The 18139-nt window shown below is 37.0% G+C and overlaps 1 protein-coding gene across 7 annotated transcripts in view; it reads left to right on the forward strand.

Moving 5' to 3' along the window:
* ATP13A3 (ATPase 13A3) overlaps window positions 1-16993 on the forward strand; it is a 91208-nt gene extending 74215 nt beyond the window's left edge. For 5 of the 7 annotated variants that reach the window (XM_045502558.1, XM_045502557.1, XM_045502556.1 and 2 more), the window contains 4 exons: window positions 1916-2004; window positions 5378-5458; window positions 6955-7044; window positions 13507-16993. In XM_045502558.1, the coding sequence (XP_045358514.1) occupies window positions 1916-2004; window positions 5378-5458; window positions 6955-7044; window positions 13507-13704 (458 nt within the window). In that variant the 3' untranslated portion in view covers window positions 13705-16993. Of the gene's footprint in view, window positions 1-1915; window positions 2005-5377; window positions 5459-6954; window positions 7045-11059; window positions 11080-13506 lie in introns of all 7 variants that reach the window. The other 2 variants (XM_045502559.1, XM_045502561.1) reach the window with 2 other exon arrangements.
* Window positions 16994-18139: the final 1146 nt, after the last annotated feature.

An 18139-nucleotide genomic window follows, 5' to 3' on the forward strand; every position in this document is an offset into this window, starting at 1 on the left:
AGAGCACAGTTTACTAGAAACTCTGTACCTCTCAAAAACCTGATTTTCTCGTCCTTGGTTTCCCTATTGATCTTTTCATTGCAGTGGTTATATACATCTGCCAACCATGCACCTCCCCGTCAGATTTCTTTGAATAGTGCCTCTTTTTCTCCCCTGGCTAAACAGAGGAGAGGTTCAACTGCTTATTTTCTGCTTCACATGGAAAATCTTGGCAGATTTTTAGAGGTGTGATCAAAGGTGTGTCTTTCTAGGAGAAAGACAGGAACATTTGAGAAACACTGTTGAGGTAGATGTAAGACATTTGTGAGCCTGAGTAAAGGAAAACAAAAAAAAAATTGTTTTTTTCTGGCAACATGTCAGGAAAGTAGATTGCAAATCTGTTTTGCTTATGGCTGTAAAAATGCATTCGAATTTGGAAAACATTCAATATGGGCTATTACTATTTTGAACCAGCTTTCTTTTCTGTCTCCATATCTCTCTGGCATTTGTATTCTGACCATTTCTTGTTCTTTTTCTGAATTTGTCTTTTGTGTGCTTCTGTACTTGAAATTAGCACTGTCCAAACACTTTAACTGACCACAATAACTGTTTGAGTGACTGTGTAACTTATATATTACTTTAGTTGCTACGTTTATTGAATAGAATGTTATAGTTCCTGTTTATAGCTTAGTAGTATGTTTTAAAAATAAAGATCTAGAAAAAATATTTTTTTTTAATCTAGCATGGACCCAAATTTTTCAGCCTGTTGGTCAGTGACTTATAATAAAAAAAGTGTCCCCACTTTGACATGAATGTTAATAAAACTTCCAGCCCAAGTTGTTAGAACAGTAAATCTAGATATTAATACATGTAAACAATAAATACATATATATAGAACATAATGTTATTTCTACAAAACAATAAATATTGGCTTATAGTTTTGAACTGACATATTAACAGTGTTTGTAAATGGCTCCCACATTTAAAAATAGTATGAGATTCCTCATTTAAAGTCCAAAAATTGGATATTAACTTCTTTACCCAATCTGAAGGCTTCGTGATAAAATTTTGGTTTTACATGGTGTTAGTAAAATTTGAGTTTCAAGATGACCTCAAATAAGAACTTGTAAGTAAATATCCAAACCAAAGAAACAAGGGGAAAAAGTTGGGGGGGGGGGTAGCAATATAATGGGGAAAGTTCTGAGCCTTAAGGCTCATTATATGAGAGTATGTTTGTATATTTGCAGGTGTATGCATGTATGTACACGGTTAACAAAATGACCACAAGCAGGGAGTTTTATTTTGGAGTTAGGAAAGTAATGCAAAGTATTCTGAGACTGAATTTACCGCTCCTAGCTACTGCAGCAAGTGGATTAACCCACATTTAAAATAGTAGATACTCAGTTTCTGGGTTTTAGCGTACATTTTCTGTAGAAATATTTCATGGAGGAAGTCATTAAGAAAGTGGGATACACTTAACAGAAATATACTTACAGTCAAATTAGAATGTCTCCATTTAGGATTATAACGTACTTAATACTGGGAATAAATGTTATTCAGTATTTTTATATTCAACAATAATGATTACATACATGTTTTAAATGATAATTTCATTTTGCTCTACATAATCTAGTCTCCTGTCTGTGAATTATATATTGACTTGATTATCTTATAAATTAGCTATCTATCTAGGAGAACTACAAAACGTCTCCTATTTTTATAAATGCTGATTATTTCTATGTCACATAATGAATCCTTTGGGCCTGGATGATGTGCCGTACTCTAGGAAATAACATAAAACACACATTTTATGTACTTCATCAACCTAAATAGATGTATCCAAAACCAAATTTAGGATTGCCGGTATACCAGTTGTTATTATATGCATTTTTATTTAAAGGAACTTCTAATTTAATTGTTTTACTTTCTTTTTCAGATTTTTTTGTTGTGTCTGTGATTATTTTGTATGTTTTCATATTACTCATCATGTTGCATCCAGTTGCCTCTATTGACCAGGTTCTTCAGGTAAGGGTTCAGCACATCAATTACTACTGGTTGTCTGAGGGTGATAATATCTAGTAAGACAGTGATAGAAGATGAGACACTAATAGTTCATGAAAGTTACACAGCCAAATAGGACTTCTGGATGTTTGCTAGGGCTTATGATCTACCCCCTCCTTTGTTCTCGGGTTACTGGGGACAGAGACTCAACTCTGAAGGTCTTTCCTCCCCAGGACCTCTTCTTTCTGAATTTTCTAAAATGCAGTTAAAGTGACCCAAAAATACCCTAGAAAGAATAAAGAACATAATTGGAACATCAGCTTTTATTGCTCTACCTGTTATTTTATGTTTCTTTCCTGTTCCTTCAGTCTTTGCTTCTGGTTCCATTTCCCTGTCTACAAACAAATGTTGCTTGGTCTTTAAAAATAAAAAAACTTTGACCCTGTTACTTGATCTGTCCCTTATCGATCCACTTCTTGAGTAGTCTATACCTACTGCCTCTTCTTCACTGTCCACTGAGTTCTTTTTTTCATTAAAAACTTTATGAATGCTGAAATACCTGTTTTATATAGAAGAAAATGCACACCTATTTAAGTTGTTAAGCATAATAGTAATAAAAGAACACCCATGAGTTCATCATCCAACCTAAAAAGGTAACACTACCAGCATCAGTAAGGCACGATCATGTACCTTTTTCCAAACATTCTGAGGGAACCACTATTCTAATTTTTTATCTCATTGGCTTGCTTTTCATTATACAATTACCATACTGTATGAAGCCATAGAAGTTTTGCTTGCTTTTGACCTATATGACAATGTTATCTTACTATTTGTATTTTTCTGTGACTTGCTTTTTCCCATTAGCATTATTTTTAAGAGGCATCCATGTTGATACATGCATTTCATTTTCACTACTATATAGATTGTAGGAATATATTTTCATGCATTTCTCCATTCTCCATTGGTAAATAATTAGGTTGTTTGTAGTCTTTTCCTGTGTTAACAGTGCCGGTATGAACGTGCAGTACAGGTCCCGTAGTGTATGGGAGTGAGTGTTGACATACCACAGAGTGGGAATGGAGTGGTTTATCCCAGGTACAAGCAGCTGTGTTATTCAACTTGGAAGAGATTGACGATTTATAGTCCTTACCAGCAGTGTATGAGTGTCTGTTTCCCCACATGCTTCATGGAGGGATTTAGATAAGCACTTTAAGCAAAAGAAGAAAACAAAAACCACTTATGTTTCTCCCGCCACATGTGTCTTTCTGCTGCTTCATATCTGTTTTCTTAAGTTCAGTGGACTTGTCCTTTTAATTATTTTTTTCCCAACCTTACTTGACTCTTCAGCAGTATTTGAAAAGTTAGTCATGTGATTATTCTTGAGACTCCCTCTACAATTTTGTGATGCTGTGCTCCCTTCTGATTTTTTCCTACTCTTATGACTAGTTCTCATTCTCTGTGATGGATTCAGACTCTTCCTGTTCCTTAAATGTTAGTGTTCCACACATTCTTGTTCTTCTCGCTCGTGTTACTCTGTACATTTGGGTGAGCTGCTCTATAGTGCCAGCTTCACCCATGGTGCCATCTGTGTTGGTCTAGCTCTCACAACTGAGCCTTAGGATTGAATATGCACTGACATACTGAATATTATATGCGTGGTTCACCCATCAATTCTCTGATTCAGCATTTTTATAACTAAGCTTATCATCATATTCTTCCTCAACCCTGCTTTGTCTTGGTTTTTTTAGTACCACCATTTATCCAAGTCAGAAGTGTGTATATGTGTCCTTGTCTTCTCCTTTTCTTTTCAAAGCCAGTCTTTTCCTAGATTCTCTCCATTTTCTTACTCTGAATCTTTTAGCTTTAATCCATCCCATTTGCCACCTAAAAAGAAACCGTTGTTTCCTCTATTCACAAAACTTCTGACACCAGTTGTGTGGGGGTTGTTCCCACACTCGTCTCCAACTCTGGACTCCAACTCAGTATCTTACAGTTCAGTTCTGGCACTACCTGGAATTAGCCAGACCCTACAGGTTAAGGGCTGTGTCCCACAAGAGTGCTCCCCAACGAATTGCAAGTCCCAAGTCATAACCTGTACTTCTGACTAATTAGCTATGAACCAGAGTTCCCAGAACCCACTTCTCAGGTTTGAGAATTTGCTGTAAAACTCAGGGAAACACTTATGTTTATTGGTTTATAATAAAGATTATAATAAAGGTACAAATGTACAACCTGGTTAAAAGGCAGATAGGCCGAGGTCTAGAAAGGTCTTGAGCATAAGAGCTTCTGTTCCTGTGGAGTTGGGGCTGCACCACCCTCCCAGCACATGCATGTGTTGACCGAACCAGAAGCTCTCCAAACCCTGGAGTTGAGGGACATTTTTTTAAAATGGAGGCTTCATTATGTAGTCATGGTCCATTATTAACTCAGTCTCTAGTCCCTCTCCCTTCTGTGGAGGATGGGAGAGCGGGGCTGAAAGTTCTGAGCTTCGAATCATGGCTTAGTCTTTCTGATGACCAACCCCCACCCTGAAGCTATCCAGAGCCCACCAAGAGTAGCCTCATTAGAATAAAAAACATGATACCCAGGATATTCCAGGAGATCTAGAAGCTCTGGATAAGATGCTTCTGTTGCCAACATCACTTGGGAAATTAAAAGAGTTTTAAAAGCTCTGTGTTACACAGAAACCACATATGTATTTCTTATTTTGTGGCCCCATCACTAGTTTCAGCTTCCATCATCTCTTGCCTTGATCACTATAGCAGTCTCCACCCCTGAAATCTTTCTTGCTGGAGTCATAGGGGTTTTTCTAAAACCTCTTAGATCATATCAACTCCACAGCACCTAGCATAGTATCTTAGGTGCTCAGTAAATATTTGCTAGTCGACTAAAAGGTGAATGCATGAGTGGAATTTTTTTTCTTTTTCTTTTTTAGACCTTAGAAATTAAACATAGATTTTAAAGTGAAAACGTAGACTGTTTGTTAAATTGATTTGGATAGTCCTTTTATGAATTTGTCTTTATATCAATATGTAGAGTTTTGAGTGATACTTCATTATTAGATTGGTATCTGCCTCATTGTTTAAAGACAAGACTTTACTTTAAAAATAGGGACTTGTTAGAAGTTCATGAACCAGTAGAAAGTATGGGCTTTTGAGTCTTAGTGATTAGGATTTGACTCTAAGCTCAGCCGCTTTACTGTATTCTTTTAACCTTGAGTTACACTTTTGTCATCGGAAAAGTGGATATACCTTGTGGCATTGTTAAGGATAGAGTAGATAACGTATGTGAAGGTACTTGGTATATAATAGGAATTCGGTAAATGTAGAAATTATTATATAATGCAGTAATGTTAATTGCGTACTACAATTTTAACTTAAAAATTTTTGTCTTACAGATAGTGTGTGTACCATATCAGTGGCGTATAACTATGCTTATGATTGTTCTTGTCAATGCCCTTGTATCTATCATGGTGGAGGTAAGCACTTCAGATGATCAAATGACTATGTTGCTGTTTTGGGATTCTTGGTGATTTAATACTCCTAGAGGAAGAGGACAGGTGGCAGCATGGAAATCTACCAAGAATCTCAGTTTCATTTTAGTTAAAATCATTTAGCTTTTTCTTCTTGACCTTTTCCATGAACTGAATGTAGTCCTGTTAAGGGATATAACTTAGCTGCACTTATACAGATAGGAGAAAGTAACCAGTGAGATAGCAAAAAGCAGTGATCTTTAGAAGGGAGAGAAGATTGGTGCTCATAGTAAACCAGTGATCATGAAATCACAGTGGGCATGTACCACCAGTGACCTGTGATATACAGTAAAATCTCCCATTGAAGGAAAGAAAGGAGGGAGGGGCTTTCTCCATGAATTGTAGTGAATTTTAATAACAGTTTATCGAAAGTATAAAATAACGACCACTGTGAACTTACCAGCACTGATTGCTGGAACTTCGTACTTGGTAGTTACTTCTAAGTTTCCTCTAGAGGTCTTAAGTCCTCTTTGATCCATTGTGTATTTTATAGTTACTCTCCTGGTAGGATTGCCTTTAATTTGGCTTCTATAAAGGGAGCGAGTAAGTTCTCATTTGCTCTTTTTAATAAGATTGTGTCTGTTCTCAGAACTACTATTCTAATTCACTCCTCTAGTAGCAATAGGTGAAATGGAAGAAGGAGATGCAGTTGTGATTTTTAAGTTAAGGGTTTGTTTATGAGTTAGGCTTTTGAACTAAAATTAGGTAATTTGTGGGGAACTGTGTGTGCCTTGGTGATAATTGTTCTCAACTTGGAAATTATGTTTAATTTGTTATCTAAAAGATGACTTGGTATTTAAATTTGGGCCATAGTGGGCAGCATGGATATTATGGTACTGATCTTTTTAAATTGCCCAATGAAAATGGTTTTCTCTGTTTTATGGACACCAGAAAGTACATCCAAGATACTATATTTTAAAAGCTTTCCTTTTTCTATAGAAGTTCATCTGTTCATATAAATGTTATTTCAAATAAAATTTAAAAAAAATTTTTAAGGGAATCCTCTCATAATTTCTCTTAATTTATTATTCTTGCTCACCGTCAGGAATTATTTATGTTGGACTCTGATGAAGTCATACACATTTATACATATTATGTTTCACTCAGTGAAAATAATTCATTGTTAACTCCGATTATAACCATTATTTTAATATGGGAAAGGCCTGAGGATTCAAATAAAAGCCATATTTTGTGGAAAGTTTAGAGGTCCCATTTTATCAAGAATTTTATGATGATTTATATTTGTTACAAAAGTTCTGTTGTGTAAAACAAAAAAAGTTCTATTATACTTTATCCTTTTTCAATATTAACTGAAATTGTATGAAAACCAAGTCATGTTTTTCACTAATGATGCAGCATTGTGTGAGCCTTTTAAAAATGTGCGCATTAATAAAGAATGACTTAGTCATTTTTAATTCTTAACTCACTGGAATATCTCTCAGAATTTCTTCCTTGACATGGTCCTTTGGAAAGTTGTGTTCAATCGAGACAAACAAGGAGAATACCGCTTCACCACCACACAGCCGCCACAGGTTGGAAATCAGCACTTGCTCTCCATTCTTCACGTGTATCTAGGCTCCTTTAGTTGTGTGCTCTGCCTTCTGTAGGGTGGTATTCTGTTGTGTGTCACCTCCACCTTTCCCCTGCGCCTGGCATTCCATTTCCTGTAAGGAGTCCTAGAAAATTCTTGGCAAACGTTTGTTACAGGCTTTTCAGGACTTCAGGAATTTCATAAGTCTCTTTTCCATTCCAATCCTTATCTTCTCTGTGTCTGAAGATCTTTTTCTCAGTAGTGAGAGTTCATTTTTCCATTTCTCCCTGGCTTACATGTTTACAGTTTTCATGAGTCCCATTAGAAGCTAAATGAGATTCATGTAAACAAAGTTATGAAATGGGAATTGTTCATGAATCAGAGTCCAGAGAACAAAATTTTGAGGAATTATTTCTGATTGCTTGTCAGCAGTTACTGTGCCTTAATTTTGGGCAGCTCTTTGGCTTTTCCAGACATATGTCTCTCTTCATTCAGAAAAAAATCTCAGAGAGACACTGCAGATCTTTATATATACCATCGCTTAGGACTTTTGAGTTTTTAGATCCATTAAGCAGCTTACTATTTGAAAGATACACAAGCTCCATGGTAAAAAGAGAAGAGAAAGAGATGAATAAAACCCATTTCCTAGTGTTTGGATGCTGTAGTCATATACTGTAACCTCTAGTCATGTAGTATATGACTAATACACATGTATGTACTTCTACAACACATAAGGAAACATATAAGGTCCGTCTTAGTTTTTTTTAAACTGATAACCATTGAATCAGCTCTGATCCACTTGTTTAGCTGTAGAAAACTTGACAATCCAGTGTCTCTTTGCCTCATGATCTGACCCATTGCTGTTTGTAGGTGCGTGATGGGCTTTTTACATATGCCAAGTCCTAAATCTTCTGCTCATCCTCAGCCAAGAGGAAAGCTGTCAGAGTTCAAGAGGATTCCCTGGCATTTCTGAGTTGGGTCACTCACTTATTTTTAGCCTTCTTTTACCTAAGTAGCAACTTCCTGAACTTTATTTTGGTAGTTTAGTAGGCTCGATGCCCAGAGTAATATCACAGATTGCTTTCTTTTTAAGAGGTCCTGTGGAGTGCCATTTCCTTTTTTAATGCTTTATGACGAAGAGTGAAAGTTTGGTACTAATGGCATGTGTCTGGCTTCACCTTTAGTTCCTTTTTCTCAAAACAGTATAGTGATATGGCTAGAACTGTATCAGGGCTCACGTCCATTAGCGAAATCTCCTCTGTGTCTGAGTTTTTTTTTCCTTTGGGTTACCTCACTACATTACTTCAAGGGGTGGATTTCGGCTCCTATCATCAGTCCTCATATGACATGTTTGCATTGGCAAGGCCCAGGCCAAGGAAAACATTTACATTGAGTTTTCAGCTCTCACTGTTGATCCAGAAAATGCAGGGGTGCCTGGCTGGCTCAGTTGGTGGAGCGTGCGACTCTTGATCTCAGGGTCATGAGTTCAAGCCCCACATTGGGTGTAGAGATTACTTTAAAAAAAATAAATAAGATTTTTAAATAAGAAATGCAGATTCTGAGGAGGCATTATATATCCCTATTTAGTCAAAAGTGGGGGGTCATAAGCCTCCTTTAAAATATTTGAATTGGACATTTCTCCTCACACAGGAGAGCAGGAGAGGGGCAGAGAGAGAGAGAGGGTGACACAGAATCCGAAGCAGGCTCCAGGCTCTGAGCTGTCAGCACAGAGCCCGATGTGGGGCTTGAACTCACAAACCGTGAGATCATGACCTGAGCCGAAGTCGGATACTTAACTGACTGAGCCACTCGGGCCCCTCCTCCTTATTTTAAAAGTCTGTGTCTCTCATGTGGCTTCCTATCTCTGAAGTGTTCAGAGGAGAGAGTGAAGGCAGAAAGTGGTCTAGAATAGACAAATCCAGCATCCCCTGTGTGTTTGCCACCTTGTTCTGAGAATCACTGAGCAGGCAACGATTTTAGTCTTCAGTTTCTGTGATTGTGATTAAGAAAGCATTTTTAAAATTACTGGCTTTAGAAAAGAGTTCTTGTAATGTGTTAGCACAGAATGATACACTTTCATCTTCTGACACTTTCAGAATGTGTAATGTGGCTTCACTGTTCATATTTGTGACCCTTCAAGAACCAGTCAGCTAGTTATATTACCATAAGGTCTCAATCAGAGACCACTCTGTTGCTCGCCACCCCCCGTCCCCAGACATTTGATGGTGTCTGGAGACATTTTTGGTTATCACAATGGGAGGGGAAGAGGGGTTGCTACTGGCATGTAGTGGGTAGAGGCCAAGGATGCTGCTAAATGAACATCCTATGGTAGTACGCAGGACAAACCCCTCCCAACAGAGAATTTTTAGTCCAAGATGTCACTGGTGTCAAGGTTGAAGGTGAAAAGAGACTAGAGGTGAGAGTGGCCTGCTGCATCAGGAACTTCTGTGGCTGCCGTAATTCTCCTGTGCCACAAACTGTTGTTCGTGTCTGCCTGCTCTGTGCTCTTTTCTACCAAGAATCACAGGAGATCTTCTCAGACTGCAAGTCCCAACTGTCTATATTATTTCTGGGGGATGAAAAGCCCTATTTCTTTTTTGTCTTCCTAACCATATAGACCCATATAGGTTGAAAGTTTCAAAACAAGAGGCCCTGGACTAGGCTCTGGGTCTTAGACAGTTGGATTGGGAAGTCAAGAGCCTCATCTGGAAATCTCTGATAACCTTTTCTAAAATACCTGATAATCTGTAAGGTACTGTGCAACACCTCCAGGATCCTCCCAAAATCTTAAGGTATTTCTCACTTCACTATATACGTAAAGAAGCAACATTCAGTCAACTTGCCATGGTTATGCCATCTACTGAGTGACAGAGTTGGGCGTTGAAACCAGGGTTTCTGATTTTAAGAAGAGTTTTCTATAGAGCTTTACCCTGTTTGGGAAGATCTGTGCAGCATATTCTCTTGCTAAGAAGCATTGGTGCATATCCCATGTCTGGTAAACTGAGGCCACTTAGTGGTAGATGCGGAACTAGGATTACATCATCATGTAGTTTGATCCCGCCTGAGGATTTGTGCCTGATTGTTTTCCTTTTGCGGGGGAAAGCAAGTATTAGTTGTAGTCCTTATGCCACTGAAACATTGTTTGAGCTTACTTAGATAGAATGCTAATTCTGGTTGTCTTTATTTTTATATTCGGGATTGGTATGGAAGAAGACTATTATGAAAACCACAGTATCATTACAGCATTTTTCCCACAAGCATGGCTTTATTCCTTTACATGCTACTCATGAAAACATTTTGTAAAAGACACTGCTGAAAGTAAACTGGCATTGGGGTTCTAGAACCAACAGCTTGGAATGGTCTAAGAAGCAGGAGAATTTTAGCTGTCGATCTTTTTGCAAGTTCCTTGTTTCTCTGTTGGACTGTGGCAGCTTCTTTCCCATCTTTGAGGGATACACTTGGTTGTTTAACCACTCCTTCCAGTTGCTACGGCTACTGTGTTCTCCTGCTTCAGGGACTTGTGCCTAGGTGTTTGGGGAGACCCGAGTGCTCATTCTGAGCCCTGTGCTGCTCCACATCTGCCTTCTTGGTGCACAGAGCTTCTTTCTCTTCTTGCTACCATCATCTCTCCCTTGGTTCATTTCTCATTCTAGCATGCCTGTAGCACCTGTTATTTTCTCTACCAGTGAATTCTGTTGTATTTGAGGATACATGTGGTATGTTTGTTTCAACTAACAAACCTGTGCTTGCCTATCGTGTTCTTCATGTGTATGATATTTGGGGAAGGGGAGGGTACAGGAACAAAATGTTTCCAATTTAAGCAGAAGGGGGATCCCCTAGTGTTTCTTGTGACTTAATTTATTTTTTCTAAATTACAACAAGTGTACTTGTTTTTAATAAGGAAATAGGATTTTTTAAAAACATATTCACCTTAATGTGGAAGGAGTTCTATTTAATTATGATTCTGTTTGCAATGAAATTTGTTTTAATTTTATTGCTTGCCACACTTTCTACAGGTAGGAAACAATGGATATAGGTATATATGTGTCTATTGGTGTGTAGTGTATGTATGTGTGTCTCTTAAATTTGGAGACCCTGGGCTATGATTTTCCTTAACTCAGCGTGCTATGCTTGCCACATTGCCCTTTAACCTGGATGGCTCATCTGGACAGACAAGGCCTATCTTTTCTTGCCTTTTTTTTTTTTTTTTTTTTAGTCTTTTCTTGTGGTCCTTTAACAGTGCTGTAGGCTGTAAAATAAAAAGTGACAGCTTTTGGATTGATTTAGGAACAATGATCTTTCCTACAATTACATTGAAGAATTAAACACCTTTGGGAAAAGATAGATCGAAGTAGTGAGCCTCACCTCAGGTTAAATGTCAAGGGTTATTGTATATGTGCTTGCATGACATGTGTATGTGGAAAGGAATTACAGTTGACCCTTTAACAACACACGTGTGAGAGGTGCTAACCACCCCCCTCACTGCGCGGTCCAGAATCTGTGTATAACTTTTGACTTCTCAAAAACTTAACTACTGATAGATAGCCTACTGTTGGCCTTACTGATAAAATAAAGTTAACACATATTTTGTGTGTTGTATGTATCATATACTGTATTTTTACAATAAAGTAAGTTAGATAAAACTTGTGACTACAGAAATCATAAGGAAGTACTGTATTTATCAAAATGTGCATAATCGGACCTACACAGTTCAAACCCATGTCGTTCAAGGGTCATCCGTATTTGTTATTTGGATCACCTTGAGAATCCTATATCTAGTCTCTTCTGTATCCTAATGCCAAATATTTTCTTGTAGACTTGTTTTAAGATGATGATGATAAACTCTTTTTAGCTATGACAGTAAAGACGCTACTAGATAAATGATCTCCAGCATCTACCCGCCCCCCAACCCCCTGCACCTTACTTGTGACCACAGTTTGTGCCTGTGAATTCCTGGTACCAGTGCAGCTTACCATGTTTGTTGACAAAATAAACTAGAAGACCTTTAAAATTTTTTTTAAGTTTAAAAAAAAATTTTTTTTACTGTTTATTTTTTATTTTTGAGACAGAGACAGAGCATGAACAGGGGAGGGGCAGAGAGAGAGAGGAGACACAGAATCTGAAACGGGCTCCAGGCTCTGAGCTGTCAGCACAGAGCCCGACGTGGGGCTCGAACCCACGAACTGTGAGATCGTGACCTGAGCCGAAGTCGGACGCTTAACTGACTGAGCCACCCAGGCGCCCCATTAAAGTTTTTATTTTAAAGTCTTTTTGCTGCTCTCCATATGTTTCAAAACCTGTGTTATAGCAAATTTGCCTCTCTCAATGATGAAGCCATTTGGGTGTTAAAATTAGAATGTTGCCTACCGCGGTTATGTTACACTTGCATTTTGTGAGATTGCCTCCGTTGAGATTAAACCTACTCGTAGTTTGATGGCAAAACAAAACAACCTGGGATTTAGATTTTGCTTTGGAGAAGCAACAGCCAAAATAATTAGAAATTGACTGTTGATCTTCAGAGGTGAAAATGACCACAGGTCTCTGAATACTCATTTTAGTTACCTGATTTCAGGTTTAGTTATTTATCTCAAATTTCAATTAAGACCAGTTCTGAGGGCCTATATTGAATTTACACTTTTGTACAATTACTAGGGACTGCTTTCTTGTTCTTCAGAGACTGTTTATCTAAGATCACATTCATTAAAAACATCAGGATTGATCCAGAAAGATTTCAGTGCCAGCAGAGCTTTTTATTACGAAATAATTCTAAGAAATAGTACTCAATTTACCTTTTCAGAAGTAATTTTCTGTGTACTTCTTTCCCATAGTGGAACACCAGGGGACACTATAATTATAAAATGAAAATTTTTTTATGTTAATGAAAGTGTGTTAAAAGAAGTGATTGACAATAAACATGATATAAATTCTAATTTTGACCTAACAATATTTTCATCGTGCTTCATTTTTTGAAAGGTGACATTCACTAACAGTAACAATAATATTTAACAATGCTTTCTTCCAAAAAATGATCAGCAGCTAAGTTGCCAGGAGGAATGGTATTAAGAGATAATTTGAGATAGAATATGAGGGTCTCTATATTAAATATGAAAAATGTTTTCTTTCTGAATAGTTTATAGTTATTCTTCGTACACTTGATGTTTTATGTGTTGTAGAATTATAAAACCCAGATCTGCAAATTTTTTTAAAAAATGTATCTGCACACAAGAGGATAGGTACATAAAACTAAATAAAATGAAATTGCATTGATAATTTAAAAAATCTTAAAAAATATGTTCCTAAATAATTGAAAGCTGACCTTTTTTACTTGAGTTTTTTTCATTTGTCATATGCAGAAGTCATTTCCTCTTACTTTTCTGTGTTGATGTACTGTGCTTTAAAAAACTTGTTAAAAACAAGCAGCCCTTAATCTACTAGTGTGTTTTTCCCCCCCTTATTTTCTTAGGCGTCAGTGGATCGGTGGGGAAAATGCTGCTTGTCCTGGGCCCTGGGCTGTAGAAAGAAGATACCAAAGGCAAAGTACATGTATCTGGCTCAGGAGCTCTTGGTTGATCCAGAATGGCCACCCAAACCTCAAACAACAACAGAGGCTAAAGCTTTAGTTAAGGAGAATGGATCATGTCAAATCATCACCATAACGTAGCACTGCGTCACTCTCAGTGGTATGCTGGTAGCAGGAGAATGTAATTTCCGGACTTTCCGATCCTGTGCGTCAGAATGGCACCATTTCAATTTATGTCTCTTCTAGTAATGCTGATTTCAGAGGTTTTTTGTTTTTGTTTTTGTTTTTGTTTTAAATAAGACAGTTGGCCTGCCAGTTAAATTCATAATCAGTCTGTAAAGTCTTATATCTGTATTCAGGAACTACATATTACATATATTTCCAGAATTTTCTTGTTACCCTCAGTGATGCTCTTTAAATAGGGTACAGAAGAAAGTTGATATTTGATAGGTTTTTAGACATCAGCTTCTGAGACTTGGTTAATGCGTTTAAATATATTTTCACAAACCCTTATCAGAAAAAGCCCTCATTTATTTACCACCCCTAAATTTCTGATTGATAAATAAAATGGGTGTTAATTAGCCTCTAGTGAAAATAGGTACAAAGCCTGTTTTCATTTGATTCCAATATTTCTTCCAAAGAATTCCGTGTATACACAGACCAGTTCCCTTTGATAGCCTAGGGGTGAGTTTTATGATGTTGCTTATAGAACAACTCAGGTAATTTCCATTTACGGTTTTATAATTTCTGTACAAACTGCCTGAGTTTTATTTTTCTAATCAGCAAGGTGCTTCACTGCCTTCTTCAGATGTCCCTCAAAGCTATTGAATGGATCTTGTGATCTGTCTGCTGTCAATAGTACGATTTACTTCAGTTAAATGTTGTAGAACCATAGAACCATTTTCACTAGGAAAAAAGATTATTTCCTTTGGCAATAGATATAGATCTATCTTTCTAATATCTCTTCATAGCTGTTTTTTCTCTCAGGTTTTATCATTTTAAAGATTTTTCTTTTCTTCTAGGTTTTTAATTACTTAAAGACAAGATAATAGTGAGTTGTTTTTTTTTTTTTTTTAGTTTTTTGAGTTAGACTTTTACCTCCTAAAAATTTTAAGGGTTGATATAAGTCTCCTATCAATAATGAGGCTTAAAAATGAGTGGTTTTGAATGACTGCTACTTTTTCAAAGCAGGATGAACTTGGTGAATTTGTTTTATGCCATTAGATGGCGCCAGAGGTCAGAGCTTATTTTGGATTGGATGTTTACAAAGGAGCATTTTTTGGTTGTAAAAATTTCTGGGGGGGGGGAAATTGAAATAAAGTTAAGACTAGACATTAATTGAGCCAAAAGAAATGTGAAAAAGATTTTTCGCCTGTTTTATCTGGTTAATGTTTAAATTTTAAACAAAATTAAAGTAACTTTAAAAATGCCTTTCTAGGTAAGATCCAGCAGCTTGGCAAAAACCCACAGTTACGATAAACAAGGAAACTGATATTGCTATAAAATGGACACTAAACTGCTAAAACTGTGGGACGTTATCCTATGTTCTTCCTTAACTGGTAGCATGCTTGTGCTTTCCACTTCTAGCTAATCTTTATTTTCCTGATAGATACGTACCAATTTATCAAATGTTAGCTGGAACTATAGAACCACACGGTTCTCATTTCTTATGCTGCAGAGACCTGAATGATGTTTGGTAACTATAGGAAAATGTAAGTTACACTCAGGATCACTGTTATTGCTTATTGCCACTGATGAATGATTCTTATAAAAATACAATCGAAGTTTTCCATCAAAAAGTATAATATGATATTAATACACCTTAGGTAAGAACAGTTGTTCCATGAATGATTCTATGAAGCTATGCATCTTAGACCTCTTGAGCTGTGATTTAGCACTGTTTTCTATAGTTACTTATCTCGATCATTTTTTAATTTCCACATTCATTTCTGATATGTAAAAGTGTTATTCTTAAGTGATTTCCCAGAATTGTAAATTTTATTATTTGATTTAAATACTGAAGCATATAATTAAAGTAATTGCTAAGTAGCAGCTTAAAAATCCAGTTATCGGATTGTATTTAACATCTTTAAGAGCATGATCATAAAAAGCTATATTTTTTACACCCTTTTTTTTTTTAACATTTAGATTTTATAAGGGTTTTATATCTCATTTGTCCATATTGTTTTCAAAGGAATGAGGTTTTTAGGTAGGTGGAAAAGCATTTGTAGGAAGTTACATTTCAACATAGACAAGGTGGGTTGCTCAAGTTGTAATTGATGGTTTCCAGAATGTTATTTGAAGAATGTCTGTGAATCCAGGTGTGGGTCCTACTCAGTGCCATCGATAGACTGAGTTCTCTCTCTGTAGATCACCATGACATAGTAATTTTGATTCTGAATTTCACATTAAATTATTTGAGTGTATACAGACCTAAATTTAAAAATCTGTACATATATTATTTTGATGTATTAAAGATTAATATTGCCGATTTAAATTTTATTTATGCACATACTTAAAGGACAGAAATGTCCAGGAAAGTAATTGTTAAATAATGATATGTAACTTTTTAACTTTTTAAATAAATAACAAGATTTTTAATGTGTGTCTCCCTCAGGGTTGTTTAAAGTTTTTTGGTTTTTTTTTTTTTTTCCTCCCTCAAATATAAATAGTGGTAACTATATGTTTTGTATCTTCTAGCACCAACTGCTGTAAAGCAATGCTGCAAATAATGCTTGAAGAAAAGTGGCTAAGCCAACAACAAAAGAAATACTTTTTATATTAGTTTTATAATTCTTACATTTGAGAGCTTTCCAAATTGCACTTGGATTTAAACAGAACTGTTGCAGTCTTGACTCTTATTTATTTTGTCTCCCGTGTTTGTGAAGATACTGCACAGTTTCAGAGGCATGGTAAATAACATATCATTGTCTATGTATTCTGTTCCCCAGCTGGCTATAGATCCACTATCCAGAGAAGAGCAAAATTCAAGCTTTAGAAAACATTCTATAAGATCTCACGCATGCAATTTTGACATATCTGAAAATAGGTTTTTGTATATTTATGGTGGGAGGTGGTTGGGAACTTTTGACAAAATGTGGGGTGTTAATTTTTGTACAGTCTGTGGGCATTTACACATATTTTTAATGTAATAAAATTTGGTAATTATGTGCACATTAAATTAATAAGATAGTTACTTCCTGTTATGATTTGTGAATTCCCTAAGACTTTGGATTTTTTTAAGTAACTTTATATCAGAAATGATACTGCATCTTTATATTTTTTAAATTGTATTGCTGCTCAAGAATGGTACCCTGATGTCAAAAAGGCATACATTCATAATTGTACATTCAGCACTGTAAATAACCTTATGAAATCTTTTTTGGATTGAAAGCTATTCAAAATAAAAATTTAAATGATTGAAATGACATTTTTTTTCCTGCGTCCTTCTACATTTGTGTGCCATTTAGCTATGCAAGTACTGCCCTCTCTGGATCTACTTTCCTACTTAATACTTATCCATCCCCCCCCCTTTTTTTTTTAACTTTGGATTTTTGAAGGGAATAAATACCACATCCCACATATTTATCACATCGTGTGTGCGACCATCCTGTGGAAACCCATCTGTCAGATACAATATAGAATCAAATGTTAACAGCGTAAGAAGGTCTGAGGGAAATAGTGAAATACAAGACTGGAGGCTTATAATCTATTAACCGTTGGGAAGATCAAACCTAGAGCTAATGCTCCGTAAAACATGGTAAGTTTGAAGCAAAATGGCAGCTGTGGGTGCAAAAAGAGCATTCCAGGGAGAGACAAACTGTGGAATTAATTACTTGGTGCTAGAAACCCCAGAGAAGGCAGGGTTTGTGCTGGGCCAGGAGGTCTCTCCGGACGTCATGGGGTCCTACAGGAGATGTGCGTCCTCTGCTGTGGCCTGTGTGGCTGGCTGCGGTGTGATGGATTGAATGGATGGTGTGAAGGTTTAGTTTGAGTCCACGTTCTTTCCATTCACTATGGTTGTGTAGCAAATGCCATGTCCCCACAGCCTGTGTGTGGGCACCACCATCCTGCATGTCTCTATCTTCCCTGTGCGTTGCTTCCAGTTGCCATATTTTGAGTATGTGTTGCAGGGAAGGAGGGAGTTGTAGGAGTCTGGATGAGACTGTCAGCGTTCAGAGTGCCCTAGTCTCTGAGTCACCATCCACCGAGGAGAAAAGCCTATCTCATCCAGGCAGACAGAAAGGCCAAATCTTACAGGCCACGGTGACTTTTATACAGGAGTTGCCTCTTAGGACAGCAGATTTCTAACCTGTTCTGTGAACCCAAAATACGAAGGATGCAAAACACTGGAGCCATCAACTTCATTCGTTGTTCAAAATAACTTCTCGGGGCATCTGGGTGGCTCAATCGAGCGTCTGACTTCAGCTCAGGTCATGATCTCACGCCTTGGGGGATCTCTGTTGTCAGCCTGTCGTCGCAGAGCCTGCTTCAGATCCTCTGTCCCCTCCCCCGCCTGCGCTCTCCCAAAATAAATATTAAAAAAAATACTTCTCAATATCCCATCCAGATTTTC

The sequence above is a fragment of the Leopardus geoffroyi genome, chromosome C2 (assembly GCF_018350155.1).
Source record: "Leopardus geoffroyi isolate Oge1 chromosome C2, O.geoffroyi_Oge1_pat1.0, whole genome shotgun sequence".
NCBI classification, from domain to species: Eukaryota; Metazoa; Chordata; class Mammalia; order Carnivora; family Felidae; genus Leopardus; species Leopardus geoffroyi.